This window comes from Cygnus olor, chromosome 11 (assembly GCF_009769625.2).
Source record: "Cygnus olor isolate bCygOlo1 chromosome 11, bCygOlo1.pri.v2, whole genome shotgun sequence".
NCBI classification, from domain to species: domain Eukaryota; kingdom Metazoa; phylum Chordata; class Aves; order Anseriformes; family Anatidae; genus Cygnus; species Cygnus olor.
Window position 1 is genome coordinate 9,343,732 of NC_049179.1, and position 17,688 is coordinate 9,361,419.

Consider the following 17,688-nt stretch of genomic DNA (forward strand, 5'->3'; position numbering starts at 1 on the left):
GCCGGAGCTCCCCTCCCGCAGCCCCAGCCCGGTGCCGGCGGAGGCCGGGCGGCGGTGCCGGTGCCCGGCAGGTGGCGCGGCGGGGCCTCGGCGGCGGAGGCCGGCCCCGGGCGCGGCGCAGGCGCTGTGCTCCGGGCTCCCCGATTCCGGCCGCCGCTTCCTCCCAGCCAGGCCCCGGCCGGAGCGGCCCGGACCCCCCCCCGCGCCCCCAAGCCCCGCTCCCCGTCCCCTCGGCGCCCCCCCCGAGCCCCCAGACCGGGCCGAGCCTCCCCGCCTCCCCGCCTCCGTCCTCCCCGCCGCGGCCCCGGCTCGGCGGGGCTGGGAGCCGCCGGGCTGCCGCTCGCCTTCCTCCGCCCCTTCCGCCCCCCCCCGAGCCCGGAGGCCCCCGGCGGCACCGCATGGAGTACCCGGCGGCGGGCTGAGCCCCTGCCCGGCCTCGGCCCCCTGCCCGGCCTCGACCCCTCCCTCGGGGCCTCCGCGGGGAGGTGAGTACCGGCGGGGGGGGGGCGGGAGGAAGCGGGGGAGCCCCCCCCGGGGGTGGGAGAGGGGCTCGGGGTGGCCTCGGCACAATGGGACCCCCCCCGGCGAGCCGAGCATCACCGGAGGCAGCGGCGGGTCGCAGCCTCCGCTGGGCGCTGGGAGCCCGGGGAGGGTCCGGAGGTCCCCAGGGAGCCGGGGGGGGGCTGCGGGTTGGCCCCCAGGGGAGCCGAGAGGGGCTGCCGGGGGCCGCAAGCCGTGCGGGGGCCGGGGGGCAGGCGGGAGGCCGGGGGGAGGCAGGAGGCCGAGCCTCCACTCGCGGGGTGTTGGGGAGCCGCTCGGCAGCGGTGGTGGGAGCTGGGCGTCGCGGCGCAGGTGTGAAGGGTCGGCGAGGCGGTGGCGGGTTATTTACGGCCCCGCACGGCGCTCGCAAGGCTCGTCGAGAGCGGCAGGGCTGCAGCTCTGTGTGGGGAGGCGGAGGAGGCTGCCAGCCTCCGCTCGGACAGCACCGGCCTCGCTTCGTCCCCTCCGGAGCCGCGCAGGCACCCGTGGGCGTGGATCCCAGAGAGCATCCCAAAGGCTCCGTGGGTGGAGGAGGTCCCTGAGGATCCCACCCCGCCACGGACAGAGTTTGAGGACGGGGAGCGGAGGCTCGGGCAGCGAAGGGATGGCAGCGATGCAGCAAGAAGCTTCGCGACAGCGAGCGGCGTCGCGATAAACCCCGCGGGGCGCCATCCCGTGCCGTCCATCCATCTGTCCCCCACCACCACCAAGCACCAGGAATTTCTGGGATGATCGGGTCCGGTGACACCACTCCAATTTTGCAGGAGAAAAAGACCAGGAAAACCCCCGCCGTGCTGCGCCGCGGAGGCTCGGAGCAGCATCTCAAGCGCTCGCAGGGCCTCCACCTGCCCCTGACTATCCCCCAGGCGCCTTTTGTGGTTTGACAGCAACACCGTGTCTCTCTCTCTCATTTTTTTTTCTTCTCTTTTAAAAAAAGCAATAGAAAAGGAACAACACCCCCTTTCCTCTCTCGGGGCCCGCCGCTCGGTGCCCAGGCAGTTGGAGCAGCGAAACCATCTGCAAGAGCGCAGCCAAGTCGCTGATGAGATAAAGGAGGAACGTTTTTCTTTCGATTATGGTAATCGTAGGTGTTACTTGTAATAACAGTCGATAAGATCTCTTGGAGAGAGTGAGGATGTTGTCTGTTTTTGGGCTGCTCGTGTTTTTTTTGAAGTTTAAAGAGGCTCGGGTCGAGCGCAGGGAGGCGTTCTGCTGGAGGGATTTTGCCGAGCAGGGTGGATGCGCGGGGAAGTCTTCCCCGTGCGAGCGACGCTTCCTTCAACATCCACGCTCCAGCTTTCTGCCAAAGGGCCTCGTCCCGGCCCCACAGCGCAGGGACAGGGCGGCAGCAGCTCCTCCGGGAGGTCACGGGGCTGTGGGAAAGGCAGCTTCCTCCAGCGCTGTGGGCAGGAGCATCGCGCGCGGAGGCGACCGGCTCTCCTAGCGCAAAGCCCCAGCTGGGAGGTTTTTTTCCTGGTTTTTCACCTTTTCGCATCGCCCTGCTGCCAGAGCAGTGGTTGGATCCTCGGAGGGGCAGCGGCTTCAGCCCCGTGTGGGTCCTGTGGGGACACCTAGCAGGCAAGGAGCCTTCTTCATCCCCAAGGAGAGGAGAAGTGCTGGTGCTTGGTGAGGACAGAGGTTTCCCTGCCTTGTGCCACCGCCGAGAGCCCGTTGGATTATCAGGGTGCTGGAGAACCCCAGATCGAGCTTTTTGTGCCAAGCAGCGCAGAAGATGCTCGAGCCCAGGGCAGGGGGCAGCTCGCTGTGCCTGGGTCTGGGATGGGGCAACCAAGCTCCCCAAATCCCCCAAAAACGAGGAGCAAAGCCCAGCACCCTGGGAGCCGTTTGCATCATGACGCCCCGAAAAGAGGCTCGACTTCTCCAACAGACAGCAGCGCGAGGAGGCTGCCGGCTGCAAAGTCTGGTTCCCGAGGAGCTCTGCTCCGACCTGGAGCTGCTTGCCATCCCAGCAGAGGCATCGGGGCATTTTGGATCCAGCTGGCAGTGGCCCCATAGCTCCTCGCTCAGGGCATGTGCATGTCAGGAAGTCTTCAGCCTTGGCTTTGAAGCAGGAATTGGGTGCTGATAAAAAACGAACCTGCTGCTTAAAAAGGATGCTTGGGAGGAAGACGGCGAGCGCTGGGACGTGGAAGGGGAAGGCAGGGGTCGGGGCGATCCCGCTCCCCGCTCCTGGCACCGGAGGGGCGACTCCTTGGGTGTCTCGGCTGTGTCCAGCTGGTGGCACCCATGGGTGCTCACACCCTGCAGGGACACGAGGGATGTGCATCGAGGGCTCTGCAGAAGCATCCGCAGCTGGGTACCAGGAGCCTCGCCGGGACCGAATTGCATCCCCGGGACGGGAAGCACCCTGTGCTGTGCAGGGAACCCCCCGAACCATTTCCCATGGGCCAGGACTGTGCAGCTGGAGCCAAATCTGAGCCAAAACCTCCTTCCTGCCCCCTTCTTCCCTTCGGTTCCGTTAGGCTAACCGCGCGGGGAGCCGCTGGGGACCGCTGACCACGCTTGGGGGATGCTCTTGAGCAACAGCTGGAGAACGGGGGCGAAAAAGCCAGAAATGGGAAATTCCTTCCGTGGCCGTGCACGGCGCGGTGCTCCCGTGGGAATTGGGCCTGCCCTGTGGTGTGAAGCCCTGTGCGGCCAGACACGTCCCCCCTCCAAAGAGTCCCCAAAGAGGGACTGGGTCCAGCTCCTGCTGGTGAGGTCGTTACAGGGCGAGTGGAACAAGGGTGGTGGAAAAGGTGGTTCCTCCTTGGCAGAAGGCAAAAAAAAGGCTTAAATTGCAGCAAAGGGGGAAAAAAGGCAGCTTTGCTTAAATGGGGCTTGAGTAGAAGCCCTCCGTGGGCTCAGTGGTTCCCTCCCCAGTTTTGTTGTGTTGCGTTTTGCACTGTTGGTACCTGGCCCCTTTCCCGAAACGTCCCGCCTCGGGGTTTAACCAAAAATCAGCCCAAAAACCGTGCTCGAGCAGGTGCAGCACGAGGGTGTGGATGGCGGGCGAAGGTGGGGCTGTTGTGGAGCGCAGCGCTCCCCACAATGCTCCCCCAGCTCCTGCGGCATCCCTCCAACAGTGGGATGGATGGGACAAGTGCACGGGGGGGTCCCAGGGGGTGACCTTCCCCCAGTGGCAGCGTCCCCAGGAGCTCGCTCTCAGCCGCCACAGCGCAGGCTCGGGGCTTGGGGCAGCAGGATGAGGAACAGCGGCGCACGGGGGGGGTTTCGGGGGGGGTGGCGAGGAAATGACGCAGCCCGAGAGCTCGATCTCGGGACGCTTCTCTGCACCCAGCACCCGGCCGCTGGGACAGCCCCAAAACTGGCAGCGTGGCCGGGAGGAAAACCTACACGCCGTGCGGGGCCTGGTGCCGCGGTGATGGGCACGGCGGAAACCCCAGCGCTCGGCTCGGCGGCCCCAAATCCCTTCCCACGCCGGGCATGGTCCTGAGCACCTCTCCGGACCCCCGAAAATGTGATGAGGGCGGTGGCGGATGGGGCCATGTCCGCACCCCAGCTCTTCCTCCCCGCCAGTCTGCCCCTTATCTTCTTCCTGCTCACGGCTCCGCGGGCCTTGCCCCCGCTTTCGGTTCCTCCTTCCCAAAATATTTTTAGCTGCTGGTGGCTGCTGGGAGCGGTGGCCGCTCGCAGCCCTGAATCGGCACGGGGTTATTTTGGTACTGCCGTCTTGGTGACAAGGGGGGGAATCCCCCACCAAGGACCCCATACGGCTCGGGGACCCTGCCGGCCGCTGTGACAGTCCCCTCCCAGGGAGAGGCCCCTGAGTTTCAGCCCAGAAAAGCCCCGTTTGATTCCGGGGCCGCTGACTTCATCCGCCGGCCGGCGAGGATAAAGCCTGGCTTGTTCCCCTCCCACGCGCGGGGCAGGATGCGGCCCGGCCCGGGACCCTGCGGGGGACAAGGCTGCACCCACGCCCGGGGCGCCGATGGGTTTTATCCTGCGGGAAATGGGATTTTATTTTTTCTCAAATCTTTTAGCAACGGCGCTGTGCGATGTTCTGTGATTTATCCTGGGGCCGGTCCCCGCGGGACTCTTCTCTCCCTACTCCTCACCCGAAGCATCCCGCAGGGATGCCCTGTGCTCCATCTCCCGTGGCTTTCTGCTCCTCCATGGGCGTGACATTTTGGGATTGGGTTTGGGTGCTTTTGGGGCTGAAGCTGCCCCCAAAACCCCCTCTGGGAGCGGAGGTTCCCGACCCAACCCCGCGGGGCTGAGCCCTACACCGCCGTGCCCGTCCCGGCGGCGGGGCCCTTCTCAGCGGCCCCTTTCCCCCCGCAGGTCTCATGGTACCGAGTGACGTGTCCCTCCCGTGAGATTCGCGCCCCCGACCCCCCTGAGAAGATGTCAGGGATGCAGGTGAGCGCCGGGCGGGGCCGGGCAGCACCCCTGCGGCTTGGGTTGGGGGGCACCCACCAGACGGGGGGCTCACGCGGCCCCGTTTGCCCCCCCAGGCCGTGTGGCCGTCCGGTACGGAGTGCATCGCCAAGTACAACTTCCACGGCACCGCCGAGCAGGACCTGCCCTTCAGCAAGGGCGACGTCCTCACCATCGTCGCGGTCACCAAGGTAATGCCCCCCCTGCACCCCAGCCCCCGGGGGGGTTGCGTGGGGTCCCCCCCGTGACCGTATCTGGGTGCCGCGGGCGGGGAGCCTGCGCGTGGGATCCTGCGTGGGCGTCCCGCGTGGCTCCGCTGTCCCCACGGGCCGGGAACGGGGCCAGGCGTTGGGTTAATTAACTCACGGCCTCGTTAGTTAACGCTCCCCTGGAAGGGAAGCGGCTCGGGTGGCTCAGTGGGGGAGGATGGAGAGAAATTCGGGGCTGGGCAGCGGTGCTGGGTGCTGCTGAGGACTGGCGGGGTGACCCCCCCCGGAGGGGCCGTGGGCTCGCCTTGACCCCCGCGCTGTCCCCACAGGATCCCAACTGGTACAAGGCGAAGAACAAGGTGGGTCAGGAGGGCATCATCCCCGCCAACTACGTGCAGAAGCGGGAGGGAGTGAAGGCCGGCATCAAGCTCAGCCTCATGCCGTGAGTACCCGCGGGGGGGGGGGCAGGAGCCGGGCAAAAAGGGGCTGCCCCGGGGGTCCCGCCTGCCCCTCGGCCCCGGGGGTCCCCTCGACCTGCCCCTCCCGATCCCGGCGCAGGTGGTTTCACGGGAAGATCACGCGGGAGCAGGCGGAGCGGCTGCTGTACCCCCCCGAGACGGGGCTGTTCCTGGTGCGGGAGAGCACCAACTACCCCGGGGACTACACGCTGTGCGTCAGCTGCGAGGGCAAGGTGGAGCACTACCGCATCATCTACTCCTCCAGCAAGCTCAGCATCGACGAGGAGGTCTACTTCGAGAACCTCATGCAGCTGGTGGAGGTGAGCGGGGGGGCGCGTGGGTTGGAGGTGGTGTGGGGCCGCGGCGCCCCAAGAGCCTGTGGGACCCCGCGGGGTGCGTCGGGACTGGCCAAGGGGGGAGGCGGGGACGGGAGGAGGAATGGGGACCCCCCCCGGGCCCCAGTGGGACCCCCGTGGGATGCATCGGGACTGGCCCCCTCCCAAGCCCCCGCTGGTCCCATTTACGGCCTCGTGCTGCCACCTGGTGGGACCGCAGAGCCTGGCACGGCCCCGGCAGGGCCCCCCCAGCCCCTCGCCACGTCCCCGCGGTGCCACCCGTGGCTGGGGGTGACAGCCCGGTCCCCCCCTCAACGTGTCCCTCCCCTCCCCGTGTCCCCCCCCAGCATTACACCACGGACGCCGACGGGCTCTGCACGCGCCTCATCAAGCCGAAGGTGATGGAGGGCACGGTGGCGGCGCAGGACGAGTTCTCCCGCAGTGAGTGGCCGTGCCCCCTCCCCAGCTCCCAGCTCCGTCCCTGGACACCCCCCCCTCACTCTCCTTCCCCCCCCAAAAGGCGGCTGGGCCCTCAACATGAAGGACCTCAAGCTGCTGCAGATCATCGGCAAAGGGGAGTTTGGAGGTGAGCGGCGCCTTGTCCCTTCCCCGATGCGGCCCCTCACTGGGGCGATGCGTTGGGGGCTGGGTGCTGGGGCGGGGGGGCCACGGCTCATCCCCATCCCCCCCATGCCCGTCCCTCCCACCCCGCAGACGTGATGCTGGGCGATTACCGGGGGAACAAAGTGGCCGTCAAGTGCATTAAAAACGACGCCACGGCGCAGGCGTTCCTGGCGGAGGCATCTGTGATGACGTGAGTACGGCCGGGGGGGGACACGGGCACAGGGGGGGACACACGGGGCGAGGGGCGGCCCTGCCCTGAGCCCCCTGCACCACGCAGGCAGCTCCGCCACAGCAACCTGGTGCAGCTGCTGGGGGTGATCGTGGAGGAGAAGAGCGGCCTCTACATCGTCACCGAGTACATGGCCAAGGTGAGGCCGGGCCCTGGGGGGCCCCAGGGCGGGCAGAGCCCAGCCCCGTGCTCCCGCCCTGCTCCTTCGCCCCCCCTGCCCCTTGCTCTGGGGCTGTCCCTGTCCCCGGGAGCCCCAGGGCTGTGCCCCGGCTCTGCTGTCCTCCCCCTGTCCCCAGGGGCCTGTTTTGGGGTGGCGGCGGGGCGTTTTGGGGCGGGGGGTGGCACTGTCGCTCTCTGTCCCTCCAGGGCAGCCTAGTAGATTACCTGCGGTCGCGTGGGAGGTCGGTGCTGGGCGCTGAGTGCCTGCTCAAGTTCTCCTTGTAAGTGCAAGGGGGGGCGCGGGGGTCTGCGGGGGGACATGGGGACGTGGGGACATACAGGGACGTGGGGACATACGGGTATGGGGACACAGGGACATGGGGATGTGGGGACACAGGGATGTGGGGATGTATGGATACGGGGACACGGGGACATGGGAACACGGACACAGGGACACAGGGCTCCTCCTGCCCATCCCACCCCACACCCTGGGCGCACTGCTGGGAAGACGGGCGAGGGGAGAGCAGGCTTTTTGGGGCCGCGTCCCCCTGGTGGCAGTGTCCCTCCTCCCGACGCCCTCCTCCTGCCTCGCCAGAGACGTCTGCGAAGCCATGGAGTACCTGGAGGCCAACAACTTCGTGCACCGGGACCTGGCGGCGAGGAACGTGCTGGTCTCGGAGGACAACATCGCCAAGGTCAGCGACTTCGGGCTCACCAAGGAGGCGTCGTCCACGCAGGACACGGGGAAGCTGCCGGTGAAGTGGACGGCGCCGGAAGCGCTTAGAGAAAAGGTGGGAGAGGGGCCGGCGCCGCACCCCTGCCCCGCGCCCCCAGCCCGCTCACGGGGCCTCTCCCCCCCCTGCAGAAATTCTCCACCAAGTCAGACGTGTGGAGCTTCGGGATCCTCCTCTGGGAAATCTACTCCTTCGGGCGAGTGCCTTATCCGCGAATCGTAAGTGCCCGATTTCGGGGAGCCCCCCGCTCCTCCTCCCCGTGTTTCAGGGTGGGGGCAGCACCCTGAGCTGCCCGCCCCCCCCCCCATCCCCGCAGCCCCTGAAGGACGTGGTGCCCCGCGTGGAGAAGGGCTACAAGATGGACGCCCCCGACGGCTGCCCCGCCATCGTCTACGAGGTGATGAAGAAGTGCTGGACCCTGGACCCCGGCCACCGGCCGTCCTTCCACCAGCTCCGTGAACAGCTAGTGCATATCAAAGAGAAGGAGCTCTACCTGTGAGGGGGGGCTCTGGGGGCGGCCCCCACCCCCCCAGCAGCGCCAGGGGGCGAGCCCCCGCCGGCCGGGCGGCCCCGGCTCCCCCAGCCCACCCCGGGGGGCTTCGGGGGCACCCACGTGGCGGCAGGAGCGGCCGGGAGGGGGGCCCAGGGGTGCCTGGTGAGCCCCCCCCTTTTTTTCCTCCTCACACCAGCCTCCTGGTCGCTTCCAAACTTCCAAATCTGATTTTTTTTTTCCCCGTCAGGTTCATTTTTGGTCTCCCAGGCTCTTTATTTTTTGGATTTTGGGGTGGTTTTTATTTTTTTTGTTTTGTTTGTTTGTTCTCAGTTTTGGGGGCTTGTTTTATTATTTTTTTTTGGTTGTCTGTTTTGTTTTTTATTATTTCAAGCAGGGCGCCCAGCTGAGCGCTGGGTGTTTTACTAAAGTACGAATCTTATTTTTTAATGTAATTAAAAGAAGAAAAAAAAAAGAGAGAGGAGAAGGTTAATAAAGAATAATAATAATAAAATAAATAAGCCAATGAAACGGACACGCGAAGGAAAGGAAACCCCGACGACAGAAGTGATGGTTCACGGGGAGACGCTGGACTCGCCGCCCAGCCGGGAGAGCGCGGCGGCGTCCCCCGCCCGACGCTTTTTTGGGTTGTTTTGCTTTAAACTCGTTGCAATGTTTGCATGCTGTCTCCAGAGGCCTTTTTTCCAGTCCTGTCCAGTGCTTTATTCTCATGTAATGCTACCGACTGTGAGATTAAAACTGTAATAAAAACCATTCCATACGGACGCGGCACGGCCCGCCTGCCCGACCCTCTGTCTCCAGACACCCCCCCAACCTTGGGGTCCTGGTTATGACCCCAAATGGGGTCCCCGGCAGGATTCGGGGGGGACACACGGTGCCCCCACTGCGGGGCTGCAGCCTGGGGAGCGGGGAGGGCGCCGCGGCAATGCTTGGGTTTGGGGAACGCTGGGGGTACCCGGGTGCACAGAGGGGGAATGTGATGGGGCTGGGGTTTTGTAGGGTTTCATTTCTCCTGGCCTCACCCACAGCTCTTCCCAGCTCATATAAGCAGCTTTACTTTGGGGGCTTATGAAGATTAAAGTCGTCCACAGCCAGCGAGAAGGCGGCTCCTGAAAGGGTGAGATGCGTCCTCATGCCGTGGGGGCGCACAGCAAGGGGGGCATAACCGCTGTCCCCTGTCCCCGTGCCTCCAATTCCTGCCGGCCGATGGCCTCAGCCCCATGTCCAAAGTCAGGAAGATGTGGGAAATGCCAGCCTCTGGCCTGCCGGGAGCTCCGTTTTCCCTCTCTCCAGCCCTTTACTGCCTCAGTTTCCTCCCTGGAGCCTGTCAGGTGGTGGGGCACTGAGAGCAGCCCGTGTCCCAGCAGCTGATGTCTCCCCCCAGGCATTCTGGGGCTTTTCCATCAGCTGCAAGGCCCCCGCCAGCCCGGAGAACAGCCTGCCTGCCCCAGGCACGCAGCCCACGCTGGAGCAGGGGCAGGAGGCTCAGCATCCCCGGGAGCAGCCTTTGGGGTGGGGAAGACGGGGGGCTGCAGAGCCGGCCCTGGGTGCATTGGCCCCTCGGATGCTCTGCGTGCCCCATCCCTGCCCTCTGCCCCCTTCCCCTTTCTGGCCTCCGGTGAGGCTCTTCCTCCTCACCCTCCTCCTCACCCTCCGCTCTCACCCTCACCCGCAAGCCCCCGAGCCAGGGCAGCCAGCCATGCACAGAGCCTTCCTCCCCCTCTTCTCAGCAAACCAGAAAAAAAAAATACAGAGAATCGCTTCAAAGGCAACCAGATCCCCGGTCCTGACTGTACCCATTGCTCGCCACTCCCCATTTCCCCTATTTCCCCCTTTTTTGGCCCGGAGGCACCCTGGCATTAGTTGCAGGGGTTGCACGGCGTGTCCGCCCCAAAAAGCGGGGTGCAATGCGCCTGGGTGGGCTCAGCGCTGCTCGGGGCACATCCCCGGCCCTAATTATCTCTTGCTGCTGCCTCCTCGCTGGGCAGGCTCCAGACCCCTCGCAGCCCCGGCAGCATCTGCGCATCCAGCGCATCAACCTGAGCACGAGGGATGTTTTTATCGGGGTGCACGGAGACGTCCCCGCCATCACACGGTGCCGGGCACCTCTCGCCCCGCTCCTTTCCCCCAGCTCTGCAGGACCTGAGGCGAGCTCGGCAAAGATCCCTTGGGGAAAATGTGTGTGTGTGTGTGTGTGTGTGTGCGCGTGCCTTTGCTCGGGGCTGGCTGAGCACCACCAGCAGCACGGCGGCACGTGGTGTCCCCATGTGCCTGGCTCCGCAGCGCCGTGTGTCTGTCCGGGCGCATTTGTGTCACCGCGCGGGTGCCCCCTCGCACATATGTGTGCACACGTAGCAGGGGGAGCTGCCGCGCATGGGCTAGTCCTTATGAAATATGAAGATATTTGGGCATGATACGTGGGCATTACCTTGTGGGAGACCTTGTGGCTTCTTCCCCCGCGTCCCCATCCACTGCTACAAGCGCTGCATCCTGGAGGGGGGCTGCTGTGTGCGCACGAGAGCTCATGAGCCAATTAAACACGAGCTAAATGAGTGCATAAATGAGTAAATAAATAGATAAGTAAATAAGTGAGTAAATAAATAGGTAAATAAATAAGTAAATAAGTAAATAAATAGATAAATAAATAAGTAAATAAATAAGTAAACAAATAAATAAATGCAATAATTCATTGCATGGTGTAACATGTGCTCCGTAGCCCAGGGTCAATGCCGCCCCGGCACGGAGCAGAAAAGGTCAGCTGGAAGGCTCCGTCTTGCCAAATGGGTGGCAACGAACTGTGTGACAACTCTCCCTGCCCCCTGTGAATATCATGAAGGGCTGATACTGAATAATAATAACCATATAATACCTCCTTCTGTCGGATTTCTCCTTACCCAGGCGGTGACAGCAGCTTTCCCGAACGCACGGCCCGGCTGCGGGAAGCAGTGCAGGCAGGCTTTACATCGAAACGGCTTTTTCCCGGGTCACAGAAGGCAGCCGTCGCTCCATTTCCATGCCGGGCGTCCTGCTGCCTCGCGTGCCAGACACGGCCACGTGCGGGCCTTTCTTCTTCCCTTACCGACATTAAGGCAGCCTGGGAGGACGGCTCTGCATTTGGCCGGCGGCACCGTGCTCACCGCTGACCTTGCTGCCCGTGCTGCAGGCCTGGAGGCACCCCCTGCCCCACAGGGAGCCTTGTCCCTGCGGGGACCCCTCCATCATCCCTCCAAAGTCCCGTGGGGTTTCCTGCTCAAGACCGTTGACGCCCCTGGCATCATCCCCATGGCGATCCCGCGACACCTCCCACCAAAATCCCCCTGTCACCCCTCGGTGTCTCTCACCCAACCCCCTCCATCTCCCCACCGATCTCCTTTCTGCTGCCACCACAACCCTTTTATTCCCAGCGGCACTCCGAATCCCGGCCTCGGTGAGCGCCACGGGTGGCAGCCGCCCCGACGTCCCTGTGCCCGTCCCTGTCACACCAAGTGGCAGCCGGCAGGGAGGTGTCGGCGTGACTTCTGCTTTATTTAGAAGTGACGCCTCCTCTCCTCCCCCCCGCCACGCTCACAAACCTGGCCAGGACCGAGCTCACCTACTCGTGCTCGGACCTGACGGTCTTGAAGGGTCTTTTCCAGCCTCCGTCGCCCTGCCCAGGTCTCCGAGGTGTCCCCCCGGGGCTTCCCCGCCTTTGGTGGCCTTGCCCAGCCTGGCACGCTGGTGACACCAATGACACCAGGCCTGGCACGTCTCGGGGAGGATCACGCCAGGACCAGGCAGCAGGAGGGTGACCCTGGTCTGAGTGAGAACAGGGTTTGCAGAGAGCAGCACGGAGTCAGGCTTGGCTTTCTGGGGACCCTTTGGAGGGGCAGTGCCATATAAATGTCCTTTTGGGGGGCCAACACCTCCGAGCGGAGGTGTGAAGCCAGTTAGCCCCTCTAACATCAGCAGGGGCATCGTGACAGGGGCAGGAAGGTCCCCAAACTCCCCTACAGCGCCCCAAGAGCCGGCCGTTCCAGGAATCCCCGGCAACTCCTGGTCCTCCCCAGGGTCCCCCCAAAAAACAGGCCGAGGGGAGGGCCTGCAGGTGGGGCGTGGGGGCTGGTTCCCTGCTTACCTGGAGAGGAGAGCCGAGAGCACGCCTGCCCTGCGGGTTTTAGGGCAGGGGGACCCGAGCATCCTGTTCACATCAGGTGTCAGCGCCAGGGAGCGAGCCTCAGCTCCCACCGGCACGTCTGAGGCTGGCTGCCACGGGGGGGACGTCTCGTCTGCCCCCCGCTAATCCCCAGGGATGTGTGATATAGCATAAGCTAATATAATAGGTCATGCAAGGATTTGCATCTCATTTCCGCGGGTTGGAGCCCCGGGAGGAAGGATGACTCATTCGGGCTGGAATACATTTCGGGGAGAGGGAGCAGGGCGGCGCAGGGGGACAGCAGCCCCCTGGCAGCACCCCGCTGGGCACAGCCCCCCGCCGGGACCCCCGCTGTCCCCTCGGTGCCACCTCCAGGCGGGACACCCGAGGAGAGACCTCCCGCAGGTCATTTCCCCGGGGGCTCGCGGGGAGAAATGCCCCTCCCTCGGCCTTTTGCTCCGTGCCCACAAGTGCCACCAGCACCCTGGGGCTGCGGCGAGCCGCAAAGGGCAGCCTCGTGGCTCTTCCCCCCGGGGCACCTCCAGCTCCTGCCGAGCACCAGTGGCTGCGCCACGGGCCCCGCTGGGGCTCTGCGCCCCCCTGCGCCTCCCCCTGCCCTCGCCTCCCTCCGAAACGCTGCCGAGGCCGGTCCCCAGGGAGCCCCCCGGCAGCCAGGGCCCGCGCGCTCCTTTTCACCTCGCTGCTTCGCTCGGGCAGCTCAGCTCGTCAGGAGCTGTTTCCTCTCCCTTCCGCAGACAGGGAGGCTACGCGGCAGCTGACCCATCCAACCCAGCTGCAAAAATCGGTCCTGACTTGGAGTCTCTTGCTGTTAGCTCACGCTGCCTCCCAACGCGCGCTGCAGGCGCTATTCCAGCCTGGAGCCGGGGGCTCGGGGCCGTGCGCCCCATTCCCGGCAGGTCGAGGTGCCCGAATTCACCGGGGCACAGCCCCGAGGCCAGAACCCCCCGGCTCACCCAGCTTTTCCCCCAGCTTTACCCAAACTTGGCAGGTTTGCGAGCAGAGCTCTGCGGAGCGCTTGGAGCTTCGGAGCCGGGCGTGAAAGCTCCGGGCTGGCTTTTTCCGTGGGCTGCCCCTGCAGATCAGGGGGAAAAGGGAAAAATGGTGGCTTTTGGCTGTCACGCCGCCAGCTCGGCGGGGTGCTGTGGGTGACAGCGGGCTCGTGCCAAGCGCTGCCTCGGGTGTCCCTGGCGGCGGTGTCGAGAAGCAATTTGCACCTTCAGCTGAGCACAGCCCCAGACAGGCACCATGGAGCAGGGGGGGAACACACACCATTATTTATTTTTTTTTCCCTTTTAAGACCAAGTTTTGCCTGGTGTTACCTTGGGCAAGGGGGGAAGGGAGGAGATGGGCCGCTTCCCCCCCCTCGCCGTTCGCTTTGTTCTATCGCTTCACAGCTGTTCCATCATTTTAATCTGCAGAGATTGTCTTTAAATTTCCGAAATGAAATGATTTCCCCCAAGCCGGGATTGAGAGCTGGGATATGCGCTCGCGTTTTCACCAGAGGAGAAGAAAAGAGGGAGAAACGTACACGAAAGCCAGGCTGGCCATCTGGAAGGGCGGCGCGTCGCCGAGCCAGAAATTGCTCCCCCCCTCAGGCCTGGGGGGGGGGCTGCAGCCAGGGGGAAAATGGGAATGGGGATGGGGATGGCGTGAGATGGGATGGGATGGGATTGGGATAGGATGGGATTGGGATGGGATGTGATGGGATGGGATGGGAAGGGATGGGACGGGATGGGATGGGGATGGGATTGGGATAGGATGGGATGGGAGCTGGGGGGCAGAGGGAATTTCCCAACCCAATGGGTGCCTGCACATTCCTCAGCCCCATGCGCTGTGACCGACGGACGCCAGGCTCTGGCACACGGCAGCGCTGGCAGGGAGCAGCAGCTTTTATTAGAATTAATTAACATCGTTAATAGCAAGCTGCGGGGCGCGCCAGATCCTCCCGGCGAGGAGCGAACAACAGTTGCAACTCGTGCGTGCTGCGCCTGCCTTCCGCGGGGTGCTAAATCCTCCAGGAACGGGGGAAATAAAGCAAAAAAGAATCAAAAAAGCACGTTCTCGGGGGGGGGAGCGTGCCGGGGTGGGGGAACGAGCAGTTTCCATCCACCCCCGGGCCGGCTGCTCGGGGGGCTCCTTCCCAAGGCGAAGTTTCCCGGAGCCCCCCCTTCCTCCACCCGGGGCCGGGGGGGCGGCGGCTCCGCCTCTCGGCCGGGGGGGCCGGGGGGGGCCGGGGAGAGGCGGCGCCGCCCCCGCCGCGCTCACACCGGAGCCGATCGAGCCCCGGCGCCGCTCCCCGGGCAGCCCCGGGGAGGAGCGGAGCGGCCCCGCCGAGCGCCGGCACCCCCGAGCCCGCAGCTCGCCCCCCGGTACCTCGCTGCTCGGCGCCCCGGCGCGGCGGTAAGCGGGTCTCGGGCACCCCGGCACCCGGTGTTCCTCCGGCCCCCGGAGCTGCGCTCCCTCGGGCTCCCCACCGGCTCGGCACCCCGTCTCCCCGGTTCCCTTACCTTGCCGTCTCTCCGGGACCCCCGGGACCCGCTCCTCCTAAGTTCCCCGAGCACCCGACCTCCCCGGTTCTCCCGGTTCCCGCATCTCCCCGTCCCCTGAGCATCCGACCTCCCCGGTCCCCACATCTCCCGATCCCCTGAGCATCCCACCTCCCCGTTCCCTGAGCATCCCACCTCCCCGGTACCCCCGGTACCCACTTCTCCTCGTTTTCTGAGCATCCGACCTCCCCAGTCCGCCTCTTGCCTGCATCTCCCAGCTCCCTGAGCTCCCCGTCTCCCCGGTACCAGCATCTCCCAGTTCTCTGAGCATCCCATCTCTCCAGTATCCCCGGTACCTGCATCTCCTGGCTCCCTGAGCTCCCCATCTCGCCTGTACCCCCCCTCCTCGCCCCCCCGGTCCCGCAGCCATGGCGTTCATGGTGAAGAGCATGGTGGGGGGCCAGCTGAAGAACCTGACGGGTGGCCTGGGCGGCGAGGAGAAGAGCGAGGGTGAGAAGTCCCCGGCAGAGGCTCAGGGCATGACCCGCGAGGAGTACGAGGAGTATCAGCGGCAGCTGGTGGAGGAGAAGTGAGTGCTGGGGGGGGGACACGGACAGGACGGGGGGGCCCAGAGCTCCCTGTGCCTGGGGAGCCTGGGGGGAGACAGTGGTGGGGCAGCAGGGCCAGGAGGCTGCTTAATGAACCCCCCTAATCCCTTAATCCGCTTCCTCGGGGATTTTTTTCTCCTTTCTGGCTGTGCCGTGGGCGGGAGGAAAGCAGGGGGACCAGGGCTTTGCGGAGAGGATGGGGGGTACCTGGGTTGGGGGGGGTTATAGAGATGATGGGGGCCCCGGCTGGGGGTAACTGCCCCGTGCGGTTCGCAGGATGGAGAGAGATGCCCAGTTTGCCCAGCGCAAGGCGGAGAGGGCCACGTTCAGGTCCCACTTCCGAGACAAGTACCGGCTGCCCAAGGTACGGCCGTGGGGGGGCAGGCGCAGGGACCCCCGCGCTGCGGGGCCAGGCCGGGGCGCACCGGGGGCACCGCCCGGGCGGGGGCTTCGGCTACAAATCCCAAATCCCAAAGCCCGTTCCCCTAAAAAAAAATCCTCCCTCCCCTCAGCCCTACAGCCCCCCTAGCACCACCAGCCCCCTGACCCCAAGGGCAGGACCTCCCCCATGCACCCCCAGCCCCCCAATTCCTCCTTTTTGCCCCCCCCCCCCCCCCCCCGCCAGGCAGAGCCGCCCTCGCGCCAGGCTCCCAGCCCCACAGCTGCGCGCGGAGCCGGCGCTGCGCCCCCCCCGGCTGGATTAGCCAGCTCCTGGCTTATTTGGCACCCGTTTGTTTCCCGAGATGGATTCCTATTTTGGACCTTCCGCCCCGCGAGCGATTCACTCCCAACAATTCAATCAGCGGCAATTCAGCCGCTCTTGGACCCGCCACCAGCGCCTCTCCCCCCTGCGCGCCCCGCGTCGAGCTGGATCCTTTCCGAACCCCTCGGTGGGGAACGCTCTGAATGGAGCCGGGCTAATTTTAGTCGGGGAAGGCCAGCTCGGCCAAGGGATATTGTTCATTTTTTTGGGTATCATTGGCACGGAGCACCCCAGTGCTTCTTACACCCATCGCAGCGCCGGGAAGTAAGCAGCTGGGGGATTTTTCTCCTGCCAAAGAGAAGCGAGGCAGACAAGAAGAGATGGAATCCCCCCCCCCCGGAGGGGAACGGGGATTCATTCGGCTCCGTGCCCCCATCCTTCTGCTGCTTCCTCACGCTCGAGGTGTCCCGTCCCCACCACCACCACCTTGCCCTGACTTTCTTGTTCCAGAACGAAACGGATGACAACCAGATCCAGCTGGTGGGCGGTGACGTGGAGCTGCCCAAGGAGCTGGCCAAGATGATCGAGCAGGACAACGAGGAGGAGGAGGAGAAGAACTCCGTCATCGGCCAGCTCAGCAACATCCAGAACCTGGACCTGGACTCCTTGAAGGACAAAGCCTCGGCCACGCTGGAGGACCTGAAGCAGTCGGCCGAGAAATGCGCCGTGATGTGACCCAGCTGACGGCTCCAGCCCCTCTCTCTCTCAGCGAAGGGTCCCGCTGGGGACCCCCCACGGCGTCGCCACCCCCTGCGTGAGCCGGGTCCTCCTCCCTGAGCCCCGAGCCCCTGTCCCAGACCCCCCTGCTCCGTCCGTGCCGGTGTCCCCGTGCGTGCTGTGGTTGTGTTTTTTTGGGGGGGAAGGAGGAGGTTTCGGTGCGGTCTGAGGACACAGCAAAGGGGTGGCCTCGCGCCCTCCGTCCCCCGGGCTGGGACCCACCGGAGAAGGGGGGAAAAGCGACCTGCGTGTAGGGAAAGTCGCCTCCGTGCCCGTCGTGATGTGGTCGTGCGCTGTGCTCCGCCGAGTGTCCACACCTACCGTGCTGTCCCCGTGCCGCGGCACCGCCGGAATAAAGCCCGGGAGCTCTCTGTGCACTGCTCGCTGCGCTCCCTCGGTGCTGTGGGAGAAGTGAAGGGCGTGCCAGCGCTGGGGACAGAAGGACAGGGCCTTAAACGAGCAGTTGTTGCAGGGGCGGAAGGGCCGGGGGGATCCCCACCGCAGGCTTTGTTTCGTTGGGTTTGGGTTTTTTTATTTTTTTTTCCTTTTTGTGGCCCGTTAAATCTCCCCACGGAATGCTGCGGGGAGGGACAATGGGATGAAGGGGCTCGCGCGGCAGCACTCCGCGTCTCCGCTTCCCCATGCGTAAGACGCTTTTGGGGGCAGCACCTTAAAACCGGGGGGGGGCAAAAATCCCAGCTCCCCCCAGCCCTCCTTGGAACCCGGAGCCACGGCGAGCTGGGGCTGCGAGGGGCCGAGGC

The 17,688-nt window shown here is 65.1% G+C and overlaps 2 protein-coding genes across 3 annotated transcripts; both read left to right on the forward strand.

The window, feature by feature from the left end:
- Positions 1–254: 254 nt before the first annotated feature.
- Positions 255–8,969, forward strand: CSK (C-terminal Src kinase). Of its 2 annotated transcripts, none has more exons than XM_040570583.1 (13): positions 255–485; positions 4,846–4,923; positions 5,019–5,132; positions 5,480–5,592; positions 5,709–5,928; positions 6,291–6,384; positions 6,464–6,529; positions 6,658–6,757; positions 6,845–6,935; positions 7,163–7,236; positions 7,551–7,746; positions 7,821–7,907; positions 8,006–8,969. In XM_040570583.1, exons 2-13 carry the CDS (start codon positions 4,909–4,911, stop codon positions 8,186–8,188), a joined length of 1,353 nt encoding a protein of 450 aa, XP_040426517.1. In that variant the 5' UTR covers positions 255–485; positions 4,846–4,908; the 3' UTR covers positions 8,189–8,969. The 2 variants fall into 2 exon arrangements, with proteins under 2 accessions (XP_040426517.1, XP_040426516.1); XM_040570582.1 differs by lacking the exon at positions 255–485 and adding an exon at positions 1,600–1,618.
- Positions 8,970–15,010: 6,041 nt separating this feature from the next.
- CPLX3 (complexin 3) lies at positions 15,011–17,412 on the forward strand. Its single transcript, XM_040570630.1, has 3 exons — positions 15,011–15,428; positions 15,724–15,811; positions 16,661–17,412. The coding sequence occupies exons 1-3, from the start codon at positions 15,268–15,270 to the stop codon at positions 16,883–16,885; spliced, it is 474 nt and encodes a 157-aa protein (XP_040426564.1). The 5' UTR covers positions 15,011–15,267; the 3' UTR covers positions 16,886–17,412.
- The last annotated feature ends 276 nt before the right edge of the window (positions 17,413–17,688 follow it).